At 45.5% G+C, this 13912-nt stretch overlaps 1 protein-coding gene across 1 annotated transcript; it reads right to left on the bottom strand.

Moving 5' to 3' along the window:
• Positions 1–2996: 2996 nt before the first annotated feature.
• PTGR3 (prostaglandin reductase 3) lies at positions 2997–11666 on the bottom strand. The gene is made up of 2 exons (XM_056854273.1): positions 11386–11666; positions 2997–4130 (listed from the first exon to the last, which is right to left on the bottom strand). The coding sequence occupies exons 1-2, from the start codon at positions 11664–11666 to the stop codon at positions 3206–3208; spliced, it is 1206 nt and encodes a 401-aa protein (XP_056710251.1). The 3' UTR covers positions 2997–3205.
• Between the last annotated feature and the right edge of the window lie 2246 nt (positions 11667–13912).

Consider the following 13912-nt stretch of genomic DNA (forward strand, 5'->3'; position numbering starts at 1 on the left):
CGACTGCAGCAGCACCATCCTGCCTGTGTTCCACAGCACCTCATATAATAGGCAAGCCGAGTTTATTCTTCATAGCAAGTGCATTTGCTGCTCTTATAGTACTAAATATCACAACATGTGAAGCAGAGATGAATTTCTAAAATGGATTCAACATGAACAAGGAAGTCTTAGTACTCAGTCTGCCGGGTACTTAAAAAGCATGCATCTCTGCTTCACTTATTATGGTGTTCACCTTAATGAACACTGCTGCATATACAACATGCGTATTATGTACCGTGCTTAATAAGCAAACATGCTTATTATGTACTGTGTTAACTATGTCATATGTTAAGAGAACATGCTGAAAATGCCTCTGTTGCTTTTGCTTATTCAGTGCCAATGATTGTGACCCATCCTGGTTACTTTATAGTTGACATTCTGTTTCAGCTGGGTAGACTGCAATCATAGATCTAAAAATATGTGCTTAAGCACTATAGAAATCAAGGGACTTACGCATGCACAACCAGGTGAGACTGTAACCTTAGGTTGTAATCCTACACATAATTACTTGGAAGTAAATCCCACTAAAATTGATGGGACTTTTATGTGTGAAAGTATATAAAAATGGGAGGCAAATATTTTCTGATCGTTGAAATAAGTCCATCAAAATGACAGAGTTCAATTGTGATCTTCAAGTGCTTACTCAGGCAATCAATCTGAAAACAATGGCTACCGGCCAATGGTGAAGAGTCCTTCTAAATATGGCTCTTATGTCTAAGGCTGAATTATTTTCTCAATGCTTGTGCTGCATTGAGGAACATATAGCTGCTTCCACTTTTTTTCATCGTCAAAGGGGAGCCAAATAATTCCTCATAATTAGAATGTTTCCGTAGGGCGAACAACTGCTAATAACATCCAGAATGTATGCTGAGTTACACCTACCAAGCAAATTTTCCACCAGCCCTATCCAAAATCCTGTTAAATCAAAGTACTTGAATTTAAGCCACTCTGGGTCCTTTGAACAGAGTGTTGCTCAAGCTGGCTTAACTCTTACTATATGGAAATGTCTTGGGCTGTAATAAAAAGACCCACGCTTTCTTCCTTTTATTTCTGCTCTTATGACAACAGTCTTGAGCACAAACAGTTCCAACAACAGAACAAAAAGAAGAGAGTAACAATAATAATAATAATAAATACACCCATGACAACTAGGGCAAACCCATTAACTATAACACGAAGCATTTAAAAAAGAAGAATCTATTCAGATTAATAAAAATTAGGATGTCCCTAAAAATAATACAGATTGCCAAAATAATAGGAAATAACAATACTTCGATGAAGGACATGTATGTTTTTTTTAATGCATATCTATGGCATGTTTATTCCACATGTGCAGCTTCTGTAAGAGACTTGTTTGGAAGCAGAATAGACCCCTGTGCATTTTCTACCGAAATGTGCTATGCAGCACTTTAAATTAATACCACTCGTTCCTAAAGTGAGTAAATAAATAAATCTCCAAATAGGCAATATAAAACCAACTAAGAAATGTAGTTGAAGGAGATGGCAATTATTTGCTATAAGAGGTTTAAAAATAAAATAAAATAGTACAATAGACGCAGGTTAATGAATCCCAATAGGAACTCAACTGAAAATAAGAAATTCAAAACTGCACCACCATGTAAAATATTAACTTAAAAAAATAGGAATATGTGTATAGAATATATGCTGTTACAGAGACAGCATTTTACTGCATTAACCCTTTCCTGCTTGCACTGGTACTATTTTAACCTATCCAATGCAATCAGTCCCTTCCTCCCTCTTCCCACTGAATATGGAATGTGCTGTGGTCCAAGGATGTCTGACATTAGGACACAGCATGAGCCAATTCTTTCAGAAAGAAAATTCTCACATACTTTGCTGTATGCAACAGGATTGGACCTAAAATGGTGATGCTGCATAACAGGAACGGAAACTGTGTAGGTGCAGTTAGATGCTGTCACAGCTTAAGTTGCTACACAAATTAGACTGTAGTCCTAAGCACACCTTCCTGGAAGTTAGAAGCCTTGAGTAGGATTCAGCTAGAAGCCTTGAGTAGGATTCTCAGCGGACCTCTTTTGGATTGCTCTCTAAGGAGATTTATCTCCTTATATAAATAGGTTCTGTAATATATTTTTGAGGCCCATTTTCCACCTAATATGTATCCATAGTATGTTTTATTTCCTGAAACGTGCAAACATTTCTATTTTCAAACAATGGAAATAATTACAGAATTTAAGATGTTCCAACTTAATAAAAGACGATATAAAGCTGGATAATAATGGAAAATAAATAACACAAAGAGAGGGCTAACCTTTTGGGGGCTTTATTAATTCCTTTGTTCCTAGATGACCTTAATATAACGAGGATAAACAGAATAAGCAGAACTTAACATTATAGAAAAGGTGATCCATTTAATGAGCTAATATAGCAAAAGAATACTGGAAAAGTGACATTACAGGAAGTATATGCCAAAACAGAAATAAAGACTTGAACTTGGCAAGCTTGATAAACAGCAGCAAACTTTGGTTGTTGGTTTTTTTTTATTTTGCTTTTTCAACCAGTACATTTATCTAAGCAAGACATATTTTCCTAGCTGAACCAAAAATCTGCCTTGCCTAGCACAGAAAATAGAGCCACTGATTTGGAATCCCCAGGACTAAAGTAATCATAACACTTCCCTTTTTGAAAAGATCGGGCGCCATCAACTGAAATATTCTCCTATGTAAGCCCCATTGCAAAACACTCTTGTACTGTTCCCACCATTTCAAGGACTTCCTGATGGTTCCTATTCATCGTTTGAATGAAGAATCTAAAATAGAATCTGATCCATATAATCGACTTTCACTTAAGTAGTAATAGCTGGAAAATGTTTCCATTCTAAATTGTTATCGAATCCAAAGAAAGTTACAAGATCAGTTTTTATAGTTGGTCAGAATAATACTCAAGACTCAGTGAAGGCTGAATTTAGACACAAATATAGAGCTGTTTAATGCTATCCCAATGACAAGTTGCTTTTTAAAATAATACAAAAGCTCTGTCTGAAACGAATCAAAATTTTATTAACACCTAAATGTTCTTTTTAATATGTTGCCTTTTCCTAGCGTTAAAAAAATTCAACTGGTTTAGTTATTGTGAAGCATAAAGTGACCATTCTCTCTCTCTTTTGATTTATATCATTGTTCTGTTTTTACAGCTTACTGTTGACAGAATGAGGTAATTCAACTACAATTTTTCCAGTGTTTTTTCCCATGTACATATAATCTATAGCACGGAATACAGACTCTAAACCAGTGAACTTGCCCTCTGGAGACATATCTCCAAGGTCCACCTCACAAACCAGTTCTCTGTTTTCACACATTTCGAGCAAGTGTTTCAAAGCCATTTGGTATTCAGAAAAGTACTGGGTTAAGAGGAAACCCCGGATGCTGGCGGATTTTCTTAGCAGTTTTGCTGGCAACATCTCTACATATCCTGGCGGTAGGCCAGTCTGTGTTTGGTAGCCAGAGATAAACCCAATAACTATCAGACGCCCTTTGATAGCCAAGGAGTTGACAGCCAAATCAAACATCTTTCCACCAACAGATTCATATACTACATCCACACCTTTTGGATAGTCCTTCTTCAGGACATCAGCGACATTCTCAGTTTTATAGTTGATGGGTCGGTCACAGCCAATGGATTTCAGAAAGCCAGCTTTCTCGTCACTGGAGCACGTTCCTATCACATGGCATTTGGCCTTCTTGGAAAGTTGCACAGCAAACTGACCAGTCCCTCCGGCGGCTGCCGTCACCAGAACAGTCTTGCCTTCGCACAATTCTCCGAGCTCCTTCAGACTGATATATGCAGTAGTTCCACTTACCAGTAGTGTAAGAAACTCAGGTTTCACCGAAGGCACTGGAACAACTTCTTTAGAAGGCACAACAGTGTATTCAGCAAAAGCCCCACGCCTAAAGTAGGCCACTGCCTGGCCCACTGTGAATCTAGCACTGGCACTCAAACCCAAAGCCACCACTTCTCCGATTCCTTCAAAACCTGCATCAAATGGGGGCTTAACTGTGGCGTCATACCGGCCAGCTGAGTAGTTAATATCAGACGCATTAATGCCAACAAATCTAGAAGGAAACAAAAAAAAAGTATTAAGATGTCTTCTTTGACAAGTCTTTTATTTGTCATAAGAAAAAAACCTTTCAATTAAATACACGAGATAAGAGATTTCAGTGATACATATTCAAATATTATCATCATGATGGGAAAAATACCTTTCTATGAAAAAAGAGAGATTTTAATCAGATCACAGTTTTACCAGTACAGCATTTGACACTTTTCTCAAAATTAAAATATAAGAAGGCACTCTTGTCTGTTTAACTAAAATAAGAACAAAGGAATTGGTTTTGCATAAACTAGGGAATAAAAATTGGCTCATTCCTACACAAATAATGCATTATAATAAAATAGGAACAATAATAAATACGTTGACTCCGGCAAGAAATTAACTTTTCAGATTATAACAACACTTTTAGTGACAAATGATAATGTGAAATATCAATGACCTCTACAAGGTCGATGGTCATAAGTGTTACTGCGGGCAAATTTAAAGAAAATGGATGGACTTAAACTGTAACAAATTTGCCTTTTGATGCAACTGATTTGCACGTTATTAAAATATTTTGCTGTATACAAATCACTTGCAACACCTTAAAACAACCTTGACGAGAAGGGCTAAAATTATGCAACACTACTCTAACAGGTAAATATGACACTAAGCATTAAAAATGAGGTTGAAACTTAATAAAATAGCTTATGACACTGACATGCAGGCTATGTGCATGGAGATGGAGTTTATGGTCAATTTTTCTGTAAAAATTTGGAGGGAATTCCACTATGGGATCATTCTCTCAAAAATGTCCGTTTCGCTTCTATATCCAAAAATAAACAAAAAATCTTGGTATTTAATTAGGTGGGAAAGTGTGAAAATATGTGAAAACCAGATCTGAACGCCTTACCTAGGCTTATGGGGATCTGAAACAGTTTACATGCATGGAAATAAAACGAGCAGAACTGCATGGGCTATTTTGAATCCCGAGGGAAGCCACTTCCAGGAGTGAACCGCGTTTATAGGGGTGCAGGGGTGCAGAAATACGCCTCCGCAGTGGAGGAAAGGTCCAGATTGTCGCCCTTCCCCCTTCCCCCCCCCACCCACCCTTCCTTTCACCCAGGTCTTCTCTGCAACAAAGAGGATCTCTATCCCGAGCCCAGCTCTTTTTAAGCCCTTCCTTCCTGTTTTGATTTACACGACTCCCTTCTTGGGGGAGGTAGAGAGAGAGAGGCAGGCCAGCAGCTTCAGGGCAAAGCGATGGGATGCTTCCTCGAGGACGCCAGGGAGAAAGGGATCAGAGCGCCCCACTCTCGCTTTTGCCCCGCATGCCATCTTGCGGGGAAGGCTGCTAACCAGCCGGGCAGGGGAAGCGTCCCCGCTGCAGCCTTGCCTATGGAGAGTCTCCCCACCCCTCCTTTTGCCCAAAGTCACTCTTGGCAGGGAAATCTCCAGCCAACCTAATTGTTGGTCCTTTCACCCTTTTTTTTAAAAAGACACACACACACACACACACACACACCCGCCATGCAGTTGCTGTGCCCGCTCCGGACCCGACCCGCGTGCCATTCCGAGGAGGCGCGCGGAACGAGGAAAGACGCGAGTCCTCGGATTTAATCGGAGCCAGGTTGGGACCTTCGGAAATGTCACCTGGGCCATTTGTGCACGGGAGGTTGGGCCCCTTTCGAGATGCCCGTTTGCCCCATCTGAATGCTCAACGCTCAAAAACGAGCCCCCCACCCCCCATGCAGAGTTTTGAGAATTTGGATGGAGGAAAAGCGCACCTAGAGCGCGGCAGGTCCAAGGCGAAACCTCCCGTGCGTAAATGGCCCCGGGGAATGTCACCTGGGCCATTTGTGCACGGGAGGTTGGGCCCCCTTTCGAGATGCACGTTTGCCCCATCTGAATGCTTAATGTTCAAAAACGAGCCCCCCCCCCCAATGCAGAGTTTTGAGAACTTAGATGGGGGAAGAGCGCACCTAGAGCGCGGCAGGTCCAAGGCGAAACCTCCCGTGCGTAAACGGCCCCGGGATCCAGCCTCAGAGCAGGGTCTAGGATCGGGCTGCGTGGAGCGGGGTGGCCGGCCCACACCCCCCTTTGGCCACGGCCCTCCTTAAAAAAAAAAAAAATCGCTCACATGGGCAGGAGGAATAGGAGACGCGAACTTGGAAAGTTGGGGCGACGGAGACGGCAGCCTGGCTCCGCTACAGGTTAGCCAGGGGGCTGGGCGAAGTGACCCGCAGTTTGGCAGCAAAATAGGTGGGGGCGGGGGAGAGCCTACTTCTCTCTCTCTCTCTCCCCCCCCCCGTCCCCCAAATGTATTGCGCTAGTTGAGCCTCTCTGCAGGGGGGGGGGGTTTGCAATGAGCCAAACAAGGGAAGACGAGGATCGGCTCAGAAATGCTCCGTAACCCTCTGTGTGTGTGTGTGTGTAAAGTGCCGTCAAGTCGCAGCCGACTTATGGCGACCCCTTTTTGGGGGTTTTTTTCAAGGCAAGAGACTAACAGAGGTGGTTTGCCAGTGTCTTCCTCTGTATAGCAGCCCTGGACTTCCTTGGGGGTCTCCCATCCAAATACTAACCAGGGCTGACCCTGCTTAGCTTCTGAGATCTGATGAGATCAGGCTAGCCTGGGCCATCCAGGTCAGGGCCCGTAACCCTCTACCCCCGGGAAATCATTTGGGAAGGATGTATGAACAGGCCGAAAAGTGGCACCCAAAGGAGTTGGGGGGGGGCCTTGGAGTTGCAGCTCTGGAGGTCGGGTAGGGCCGTGGGCTCCCGCCCCCCGCCTCATCCCTGCCCTCTCTCCACGCACATGGCCACTTCCACTCGGCCCTCCCCTGCGAGGCGAGGCTGCCTTCCCGGCCCTGCTGCGCCTGGCTCGGTGGGGAGGCGCCCGGTCTGCAAGACGGTGCGGGAAAGGGGTGAAAAGAGGGTGCTTTTAAAAGCAGGGCCGCACGCCTCGAGAAGTGTTTGTGTGTGTGTGTGTGTGTGTAGGGGGGGTCTTGCGCCCTGGAAAGAGCTGTGTTGAGAAACCCGGCTTCCAAAAACCCCATACTGGACATGCGAATGCTGCAGTGCGAAGCCGTGCAAGCCCCAAGCGCTGCAAAAGCAGCCCCAGCCCTTCTTCGAACCGATCCGGGGAAACTCGGGATTTGGTTTTATTTTTTAAAGCCGCCTTCTTGACGTGATTGGAGACAAAGGCCATTGGTGCACGCCTCGGATTTGCCGCTCTCTAAGGTGCACGTTTCCCCCCATCCGAATTCTCCAAACTCTGCATGGGGGCTTGTTGAGTTTGGAGAATTGGGATGGGGGAAAAAAAAGTGCACCTAGAGAGCAGCAAATTCAAGGCAAAACCTCCCGTGCACAACGGGCCGCAGTAGAAAGTATTGTTTCAAGTTTGACGGGAACCTTTTCGCGAAGTGTTTAGCCCCCGCTTACTTACTAGTTCTCAAGAGAGAGGCGCGCGTGGAAAGATCCGGCGGTTTCCAAAGCGAGACGCAAGTTCAAGATCAGCTTGCAAACTTGCGGGGAGGGGGGGGAGGAGTTCGCTCTCCGCGGTCATTGTCCTCCTTTAAATTAGCTGTGTGACCTTCATTGTGCCCCCTTGCTTTCCCCTTCCCTCCCCCCGCATTTCGCCAGAAAGGCGGCCCAGCCTTTAAGGACGTCCCAAAACGCGAGGGGCTGGATCAAGAGGTCCGGATCCCAGACGGGGCTCCCCCCCCCCCCAAGCTCACCGGCTTTACTTGCACTTAAGATCGGAAGGGTGTAAATAAAGACGTGCTAAAGGGGAGAGGAGGCTGCATCTGTTACTAAAAGCAGCGGGCAGAATGCAGGAGCGTGAAAGACGCAGGGCAAGACTTTTGGACAGGCGGACAAAACAAAGTCGCCAAATCCAGGAGCAGGGAAGGAGAAGAAAGTTCCCAGCCCAAACAACCAGTAGATAATCGCTCAGGGCTCTTCCACACACTTACAGTAGGGATCAACCTCCTCATCTCCAATTTCTTGCTTCTCAATTTTAATATCCAATTTGCTTTATGATATTCCACTTACATGGAAAACTATTTCTGGAAACCATACCACTGGTCACTGCAGACAGAATATTCGAAACTGATGCATCACTCCCCTGGGTCATCCTGGATTTGCCTCTATACTTAGAAAACTCCATTTTCGGGATGGGTGGGGATATTAATGGCTTCTTGTCCGTTTTTTTTTAAAAAAAACATTTCTGGCCCTCCCTCCATTTTACCATACAAACACACCTCCCACCGAATGTTTAAAAGTTTGTTGTTTGAAATGGATTTCCAGTTTGAAGGCGTTTCCCCCTCACTAAAGACTATTTAGAAAATGCTGGAATGAAGAAGTGGAATTGTTTTTTAAGACAGAAGAAGGGGGAGGGGCGGGGGAGTTCCTCCTAAAAAGAATCCTCTCTCTGTGTGTGTGTATTACATAAACTTAAAAAAACAGAAGAACCATGTACATGTGTGAATAGCGGAATTCCCCGATTATGACATTTATCCTCATCATTAGAGTGGTGGGGCTAAAAATAATCACGTTCATAAACTACTGTAGTCTTTCTTTCTTTCTTTCTTTCTTTCTTTCTTTCTTTCTTTCTTTCTTTCTTTCTTTCTTTCTTTCTTTCTTTCTTTCTTTCTTTCTTTCAGTAGTCCTTGCCCTGTGAGGGTGGGAATTGGCTCTTCCACTATAAAGTGGGTGAAAAGGGGGAAGAGTTGAAGCAAGCTTCCATAAGGTCAGAGAAAGCATTACAAATAGGCTCTTATTTAGCACTAAGATATTTCCTTTCTCTGTGAATTATCCTGGCCAAAAAAAAGAGCAACCCATGAAAATCCACATGACACAAAAGTTAGGAACTCCAATAGTGCGATTTATCACAAGCCACCTTGCCAACTCAAACTTGTGAAAGCCGAACGCCGAACACAGAGCGTCTCACTGCTGGGGTGCGACCTGCCAGCTCTATTCCGGAGCAGGCACTAGCACGACCCCGGAGTCCCCAGAGAGCCCACCCAGTATCAAGGGCAGGATGAGAAGCGTTACAATGGAAACCCAAATAAATTGCATGCATAAATTTTCAAATTTCATAGGGGGGAGAGAGAGGAGGAGAAAAGGTTGGGGGAGGGGATTCGGAAACAAGGACGTAACAGCAACCTTTCGATACCCAAAGAGGCAGCAAGGAAGCCAAGGTACATTTCCCCATAACATTTCCTTCCTCCTCACCTCATCTCCTGACTATGAGGAATTTAGCTGTAGCCTCAATGAGATATTATTTTCAGAGACCTTTTTTTTAAGGGCTTCAGATATTCCGCTCTCCAAAATACTATGTTCTGATGACAGCGGCAATTCAAACCTCTGACACCAGGGAGGGTATATCTCTCTGTAACACGGGTGTCGTACATTGCATAAAACATGCACATACTTCTAGGGTTCAGATACTGGTATGATATGCGCTGTCTCCCATAGAAGCTATGTGTGTGTGTTGGCTGCGCCCCGCCAGTGCAATCCACAGGACCACTTAATCCTGCGGATTTGCACTGAATCCGGTGAAGCACTGCTGGTTTCAACGGGGGCAACGTTCATTTAAACACCATTTACTCTGGATTAATGCCAAGAAACAGGTTGCAGGTACTGATAATTTATATTGGGCAAATATCTTAAAATTTAAAAGTCTATCAGATCCCCCACACTTTCACTCCCCTGTACAGCAATCGGAAACTGAATTCCCAAAACCAGTCTTGTAAGGTTCAAGAATTCCAGTTTCCCCAAGGATTAAAAACACGCGTGCATGCATCCGCGCGCGCACCCTACACAAAGTGATACCATCCAAGAGAGGACCAAATACAATAAACAGGATGAAATCCTTTGGAGAAAGGGTACGTTTTGTCCTAGCATTCTTTGAGAACTCACGAAAGAAAATCTGAACGCCCCTTAGCACGCAGCTTGGACACAAATCGCCACACATGACATTAAGCCAAATGTCATGTCTCGACTCCACGGGTGACCCACAGAAACAGCCCCCCCCATTCGCAGGCAGGCACCAGACCTGCCCAAACAATGGCAACACACTTCTCGAGAAATCGAGCCCTGAAAGCACACTTTACTAGGAAGCAAGTCTCGCTGAACTCAGCGGCATTTACTTCTGAGTAAACGCGATTAGGCTGGAGCTGCAAAAAGAAACTGCTGGCCGGGAGTGTGGCATCTCTCCCTCCCCACCCCTTGCTTTGCTTCTTGTTATGGAAGGAGGAAGAGAGTGGCAGAGTTAAGACAGTGAAGAGTGACAGGGAAAGGTGGGTGGCAGTCACATACCCTCCGAGGTCCTCTGCTTTCCTGTTGATTCACTGCTTGCTTAAGGTTAGTGACGTGGAGGACTGGGAGGGAGGGAGGGAGAGGGGGGTCACAGGCACAGTTGTATACATAACTCGCTGTAAACAATGTCTGGAGTGTGTTACACGCGAGAGCGCGCGCACGCCTATAAATAACCTCTGCCACGACATCCCAAACGGCTGCGCACTAAACCACACATGGAGATCTACACAGAACAGTCAGTTTTATTCCGCAGCAAAACACACACACAGACACACAAACCCCAGCCGTCGTCACGGATAAAGCGCAGACAGGTGCGCGCAGAGAAACGCACGCTTACGGTTGTAGGTACACGTTGGAAACACAGGCAGGCAGAAACCTGGGAGGAGCTTGGAAACCATTTCCTGATTTCGAAATCTCTTCCTGAACCCTCTTGTCACATCCAACTTTTCACATGCATTAGCCACAAATCCATCTTGGAAAAGATGAGGACATCTGCGAAAACTTATCCCCCCCCCCCCCAAAAAAAGTATACTTTGATAACAGCATACTAACTAACGGGTGGGTGGAGTGGAAACAAGCTTCCTACCTCGCAGCAAGTTGAATTGACCAGACTCCTCGTGGTGTCGGCTGAGCCGGGCTGCCGCTCTGGACGTTGCCTGGACGGGTTGCACGCGGGATTAGATCTCCATGTGGACGAGATCCAACTCTCGGTGATCCGATCCAGTTGCAACCAGCTGCCATTCGCAACCATAAAATTAAACCCACAGTCGCCAGATGGCAGCTGGTTACAACGGGATCGGATCACCGAGAGTTGGAGGAGCATGTGTCCAAGAGAGCGGAGGCCAAAGGGTGTGAGGTTGGTGGTGGTGGTGGGGGGTGAGCACAGGGGCAGGACAAAGGGGATCTCGTCCACACACACACACCCGACGGCGAACAGGGAGGGGGGTTAACCTTACCTGTTCCTGACCAGCAGGTCCCCGTCTCCCGGGAGCGGCACGGGCACGTCGCGGCGCAAGGCGACCGCTTCTCGGAAGTTTGCGCTCAGCTTGGTCACCACCAGCTTCTGCATGCCCGTGGGGATGGACGAGCCCTGGAAATCCACGAAGTGACGGGAGTAGGACATGTCCACGATGGGCCGGGAAGACGGGACGGGGCTCCCCGGAGAAGCCCGCCGCAGCCAGCACCGCCGAGCTCCCCAAGACCGCAGCCAGGCGCAGCTCCGGGCGCTCAAACCCATGCCTGGTCCCGCACGCCGCCCTTGCCTTCACCCCCCACCCCCTTCCTCGACTTTCTCAGCACCCCCCCTCCAAAAAAAAAAATTCTCCAGCCACCTCTCCCTGTCACTCAAACCTCCAGTTAAGCTGCGGGAGACCAGGCTCCGTGCATAGCGATTCGTGCATGCAAATAAACGCCTAATGTTGCAAGCTGCAGCCTGTCTGGAGTCCTCCCTTTCCAGCCCCTTCGACAACACGGAAGCGGCAGTCGCCGCAGAGGAGGGGGGGGGAACCCTCCAAAACAAACAAACAACAACAACCAAAAAAAAAAACACAACACCCTTGCAGCTGATCTTCTGTTACCGTCGCCAGCCTAAAAATAGGGGCCAGGCTCTCCCTTTCGCAAACCAGACAGCCCTGCCAAGTGGGAACCAACCCCCCCCCCAAAAAAAAACCAAACCGAACCGGGGTGTTTTGTGTCGCCTGTAACAAAAACGAGACGCGGACCCACACCGAGCCTATCCCGGTATCGAGGGACTGCTTGCACTCAGAAAAGAAAATCTTAAAAAAAAAAATATGGGGGGGGGAATGCATTTCTGTTTGATATTTTGGTGTAGGGGAGGGAGTGATCTGCATGCTAAGGAGGCGCCGAATCTACCGCCGCCTGCCCTCCTTCCAATTTATCAAAAGACACGGCCGATCCTTCCTAAATAGATATCTGCAAAAAGAAACCCCCGAATGCATTATTAGATCAATAAAGGGTCAGGCTCGTGGGGAGAACTTGCAGCTAACCGGGTAATGTTATTAGGACCTCCAGGAGCCGCTGGCTTGCCGAGCGAGGCCCCTCCCCTTCCGTGCGAAACGTTCACTTCCTCGTAAGGTGGTACAAATCAACCCAGAGCCTCTAGCGGAAACAGCGCTTGCATTGGGGGGGAAAAAAAAGGGGGATAAAAACAACAGCGATTTACGAAAGGATTTAAAGCATCTTTAAGGATCTGGATGCGCCTTTATGTGCGAGCTCCATAGAAAGACTGCAAAAAAAAAAAAAAGTGCTCATGCCCTTCTTGTCTGCAGCTACACACGAAAAGCACTTTGCAGCCTCATAGATTTTATGACCCAATATCACAAAAATGGACTGCTGAATCCATCGACTCCTTTTCCCTCCCCCACCCCACCTCCATAGTTGTGACATTAAATAATATTGCTATATATTTAGTTCAAACGTTTTATCCGCTCCCTCTCATCTGCAGGGTAGTGCTTTTAAACCAGCCCCTGCTCTGTTCAGAAAGACAGCATATTTGGGGGGGGGGGGGTGTCAGAACACTTTCCAAAAATCTCTGCTAATCTTTTTTCTTCTTCACGGTGTTGCTGGGTTCAGATGGAAACAAACAGGAAAAAGGCCTCCGATAGCATCAAAACAACTTATTTATAACTCCTCTATAATTAACTCCAGCTTTGTCATTTCGAGTCAGAAGTCTCTTTTCTTAGTTACGCAGCATTCCTAATAGAGATCGAAAAAACAATCCTGATTTAACAAGGGTGCTTTCTTTAAAAGGTTGGGAGATAACTCTGAAAAGCTTTAAAAAAGAGAATAAACTTCATATGTTCTCTTCCTGATCTGAATGTCAACCATCTGAGCAACTGATTCAGTAAAAATATGCATGATGCGACTCCCCCTCCCCCTTTAGCTAAAAGTTTGGGCCCTAAAAGAGAAACTTTGTAAAATTCTTACATTTGGGGTGTGAGTGGTGATTTGCTCGATGCCTACCCAAGACAAGAATGCTACGTTTCCTAGAACTTGGACTGTGCAGCACATTCAATTTTTTCCTATACTTTCAGCCTATACTGTGCAGCACATTCAATTTTATCCTATACTTTCAGCCTATACTGTGCAGCACATTCAATTTTATCCTATACTTTCAGCCTATACTGTGCAGCACATTCAATTTTATCCTATACTTTCAGCCTATACTGTGCAGCACATTCAATTTTATCCTATACTTTCAGCCTATACTGTGCAGCACATTCAATTTTCTCCTATACTTTTACCATAACAAATCACGATACTAATCCCCTGAAGAATCTTTTCACATCTTTATTAACACTGTGGTCCTGATTTTTTTAGTCTCGGAAAAACAAAAGACGAAGAAGAAAGGGGGAAAAAAATTAAGGAAAGCAATTAAAAAGATTGACAGGTATGGGTTTGTGTGAGACCTATTTGTAATTGTCAGGGTGACGTTGGCAAGAAGGAGGAGGAGTAAAAAAAAAA

The sequence above is a fragment of the Euleptes europaea genome, chromosome 8, assembly GCF_029931775.1.
Source record: "Euleptes europaea isolate rEulEur1 chromosome 8, rEulEur1.hap1, whole genome shotgun sequence".
NCBI classification, from domain to species: Eukaryota; Metazoa; Chordata; class Lepidosauria; order Squamata; family Sphaerodactylidae; genus Euleptes; species Euleptes europaea.

Coding starts and splice junctions, on each gene's coding strand:
- PTGR3 (XM_056854273.1), bottom strand. CDS start 11,666: ATGGGTTTGAGCGCCCGGAGCTGCGCCTGGCTGCGGTCTTGGGGAGCT. Junction 4,131..11,385: donor GACCTGCTGGTCAGGAACAG/GTAAGGTTAACC, acceptor GTTTCCTTCTAG/ATTTGTTGGCATTAATGCGT.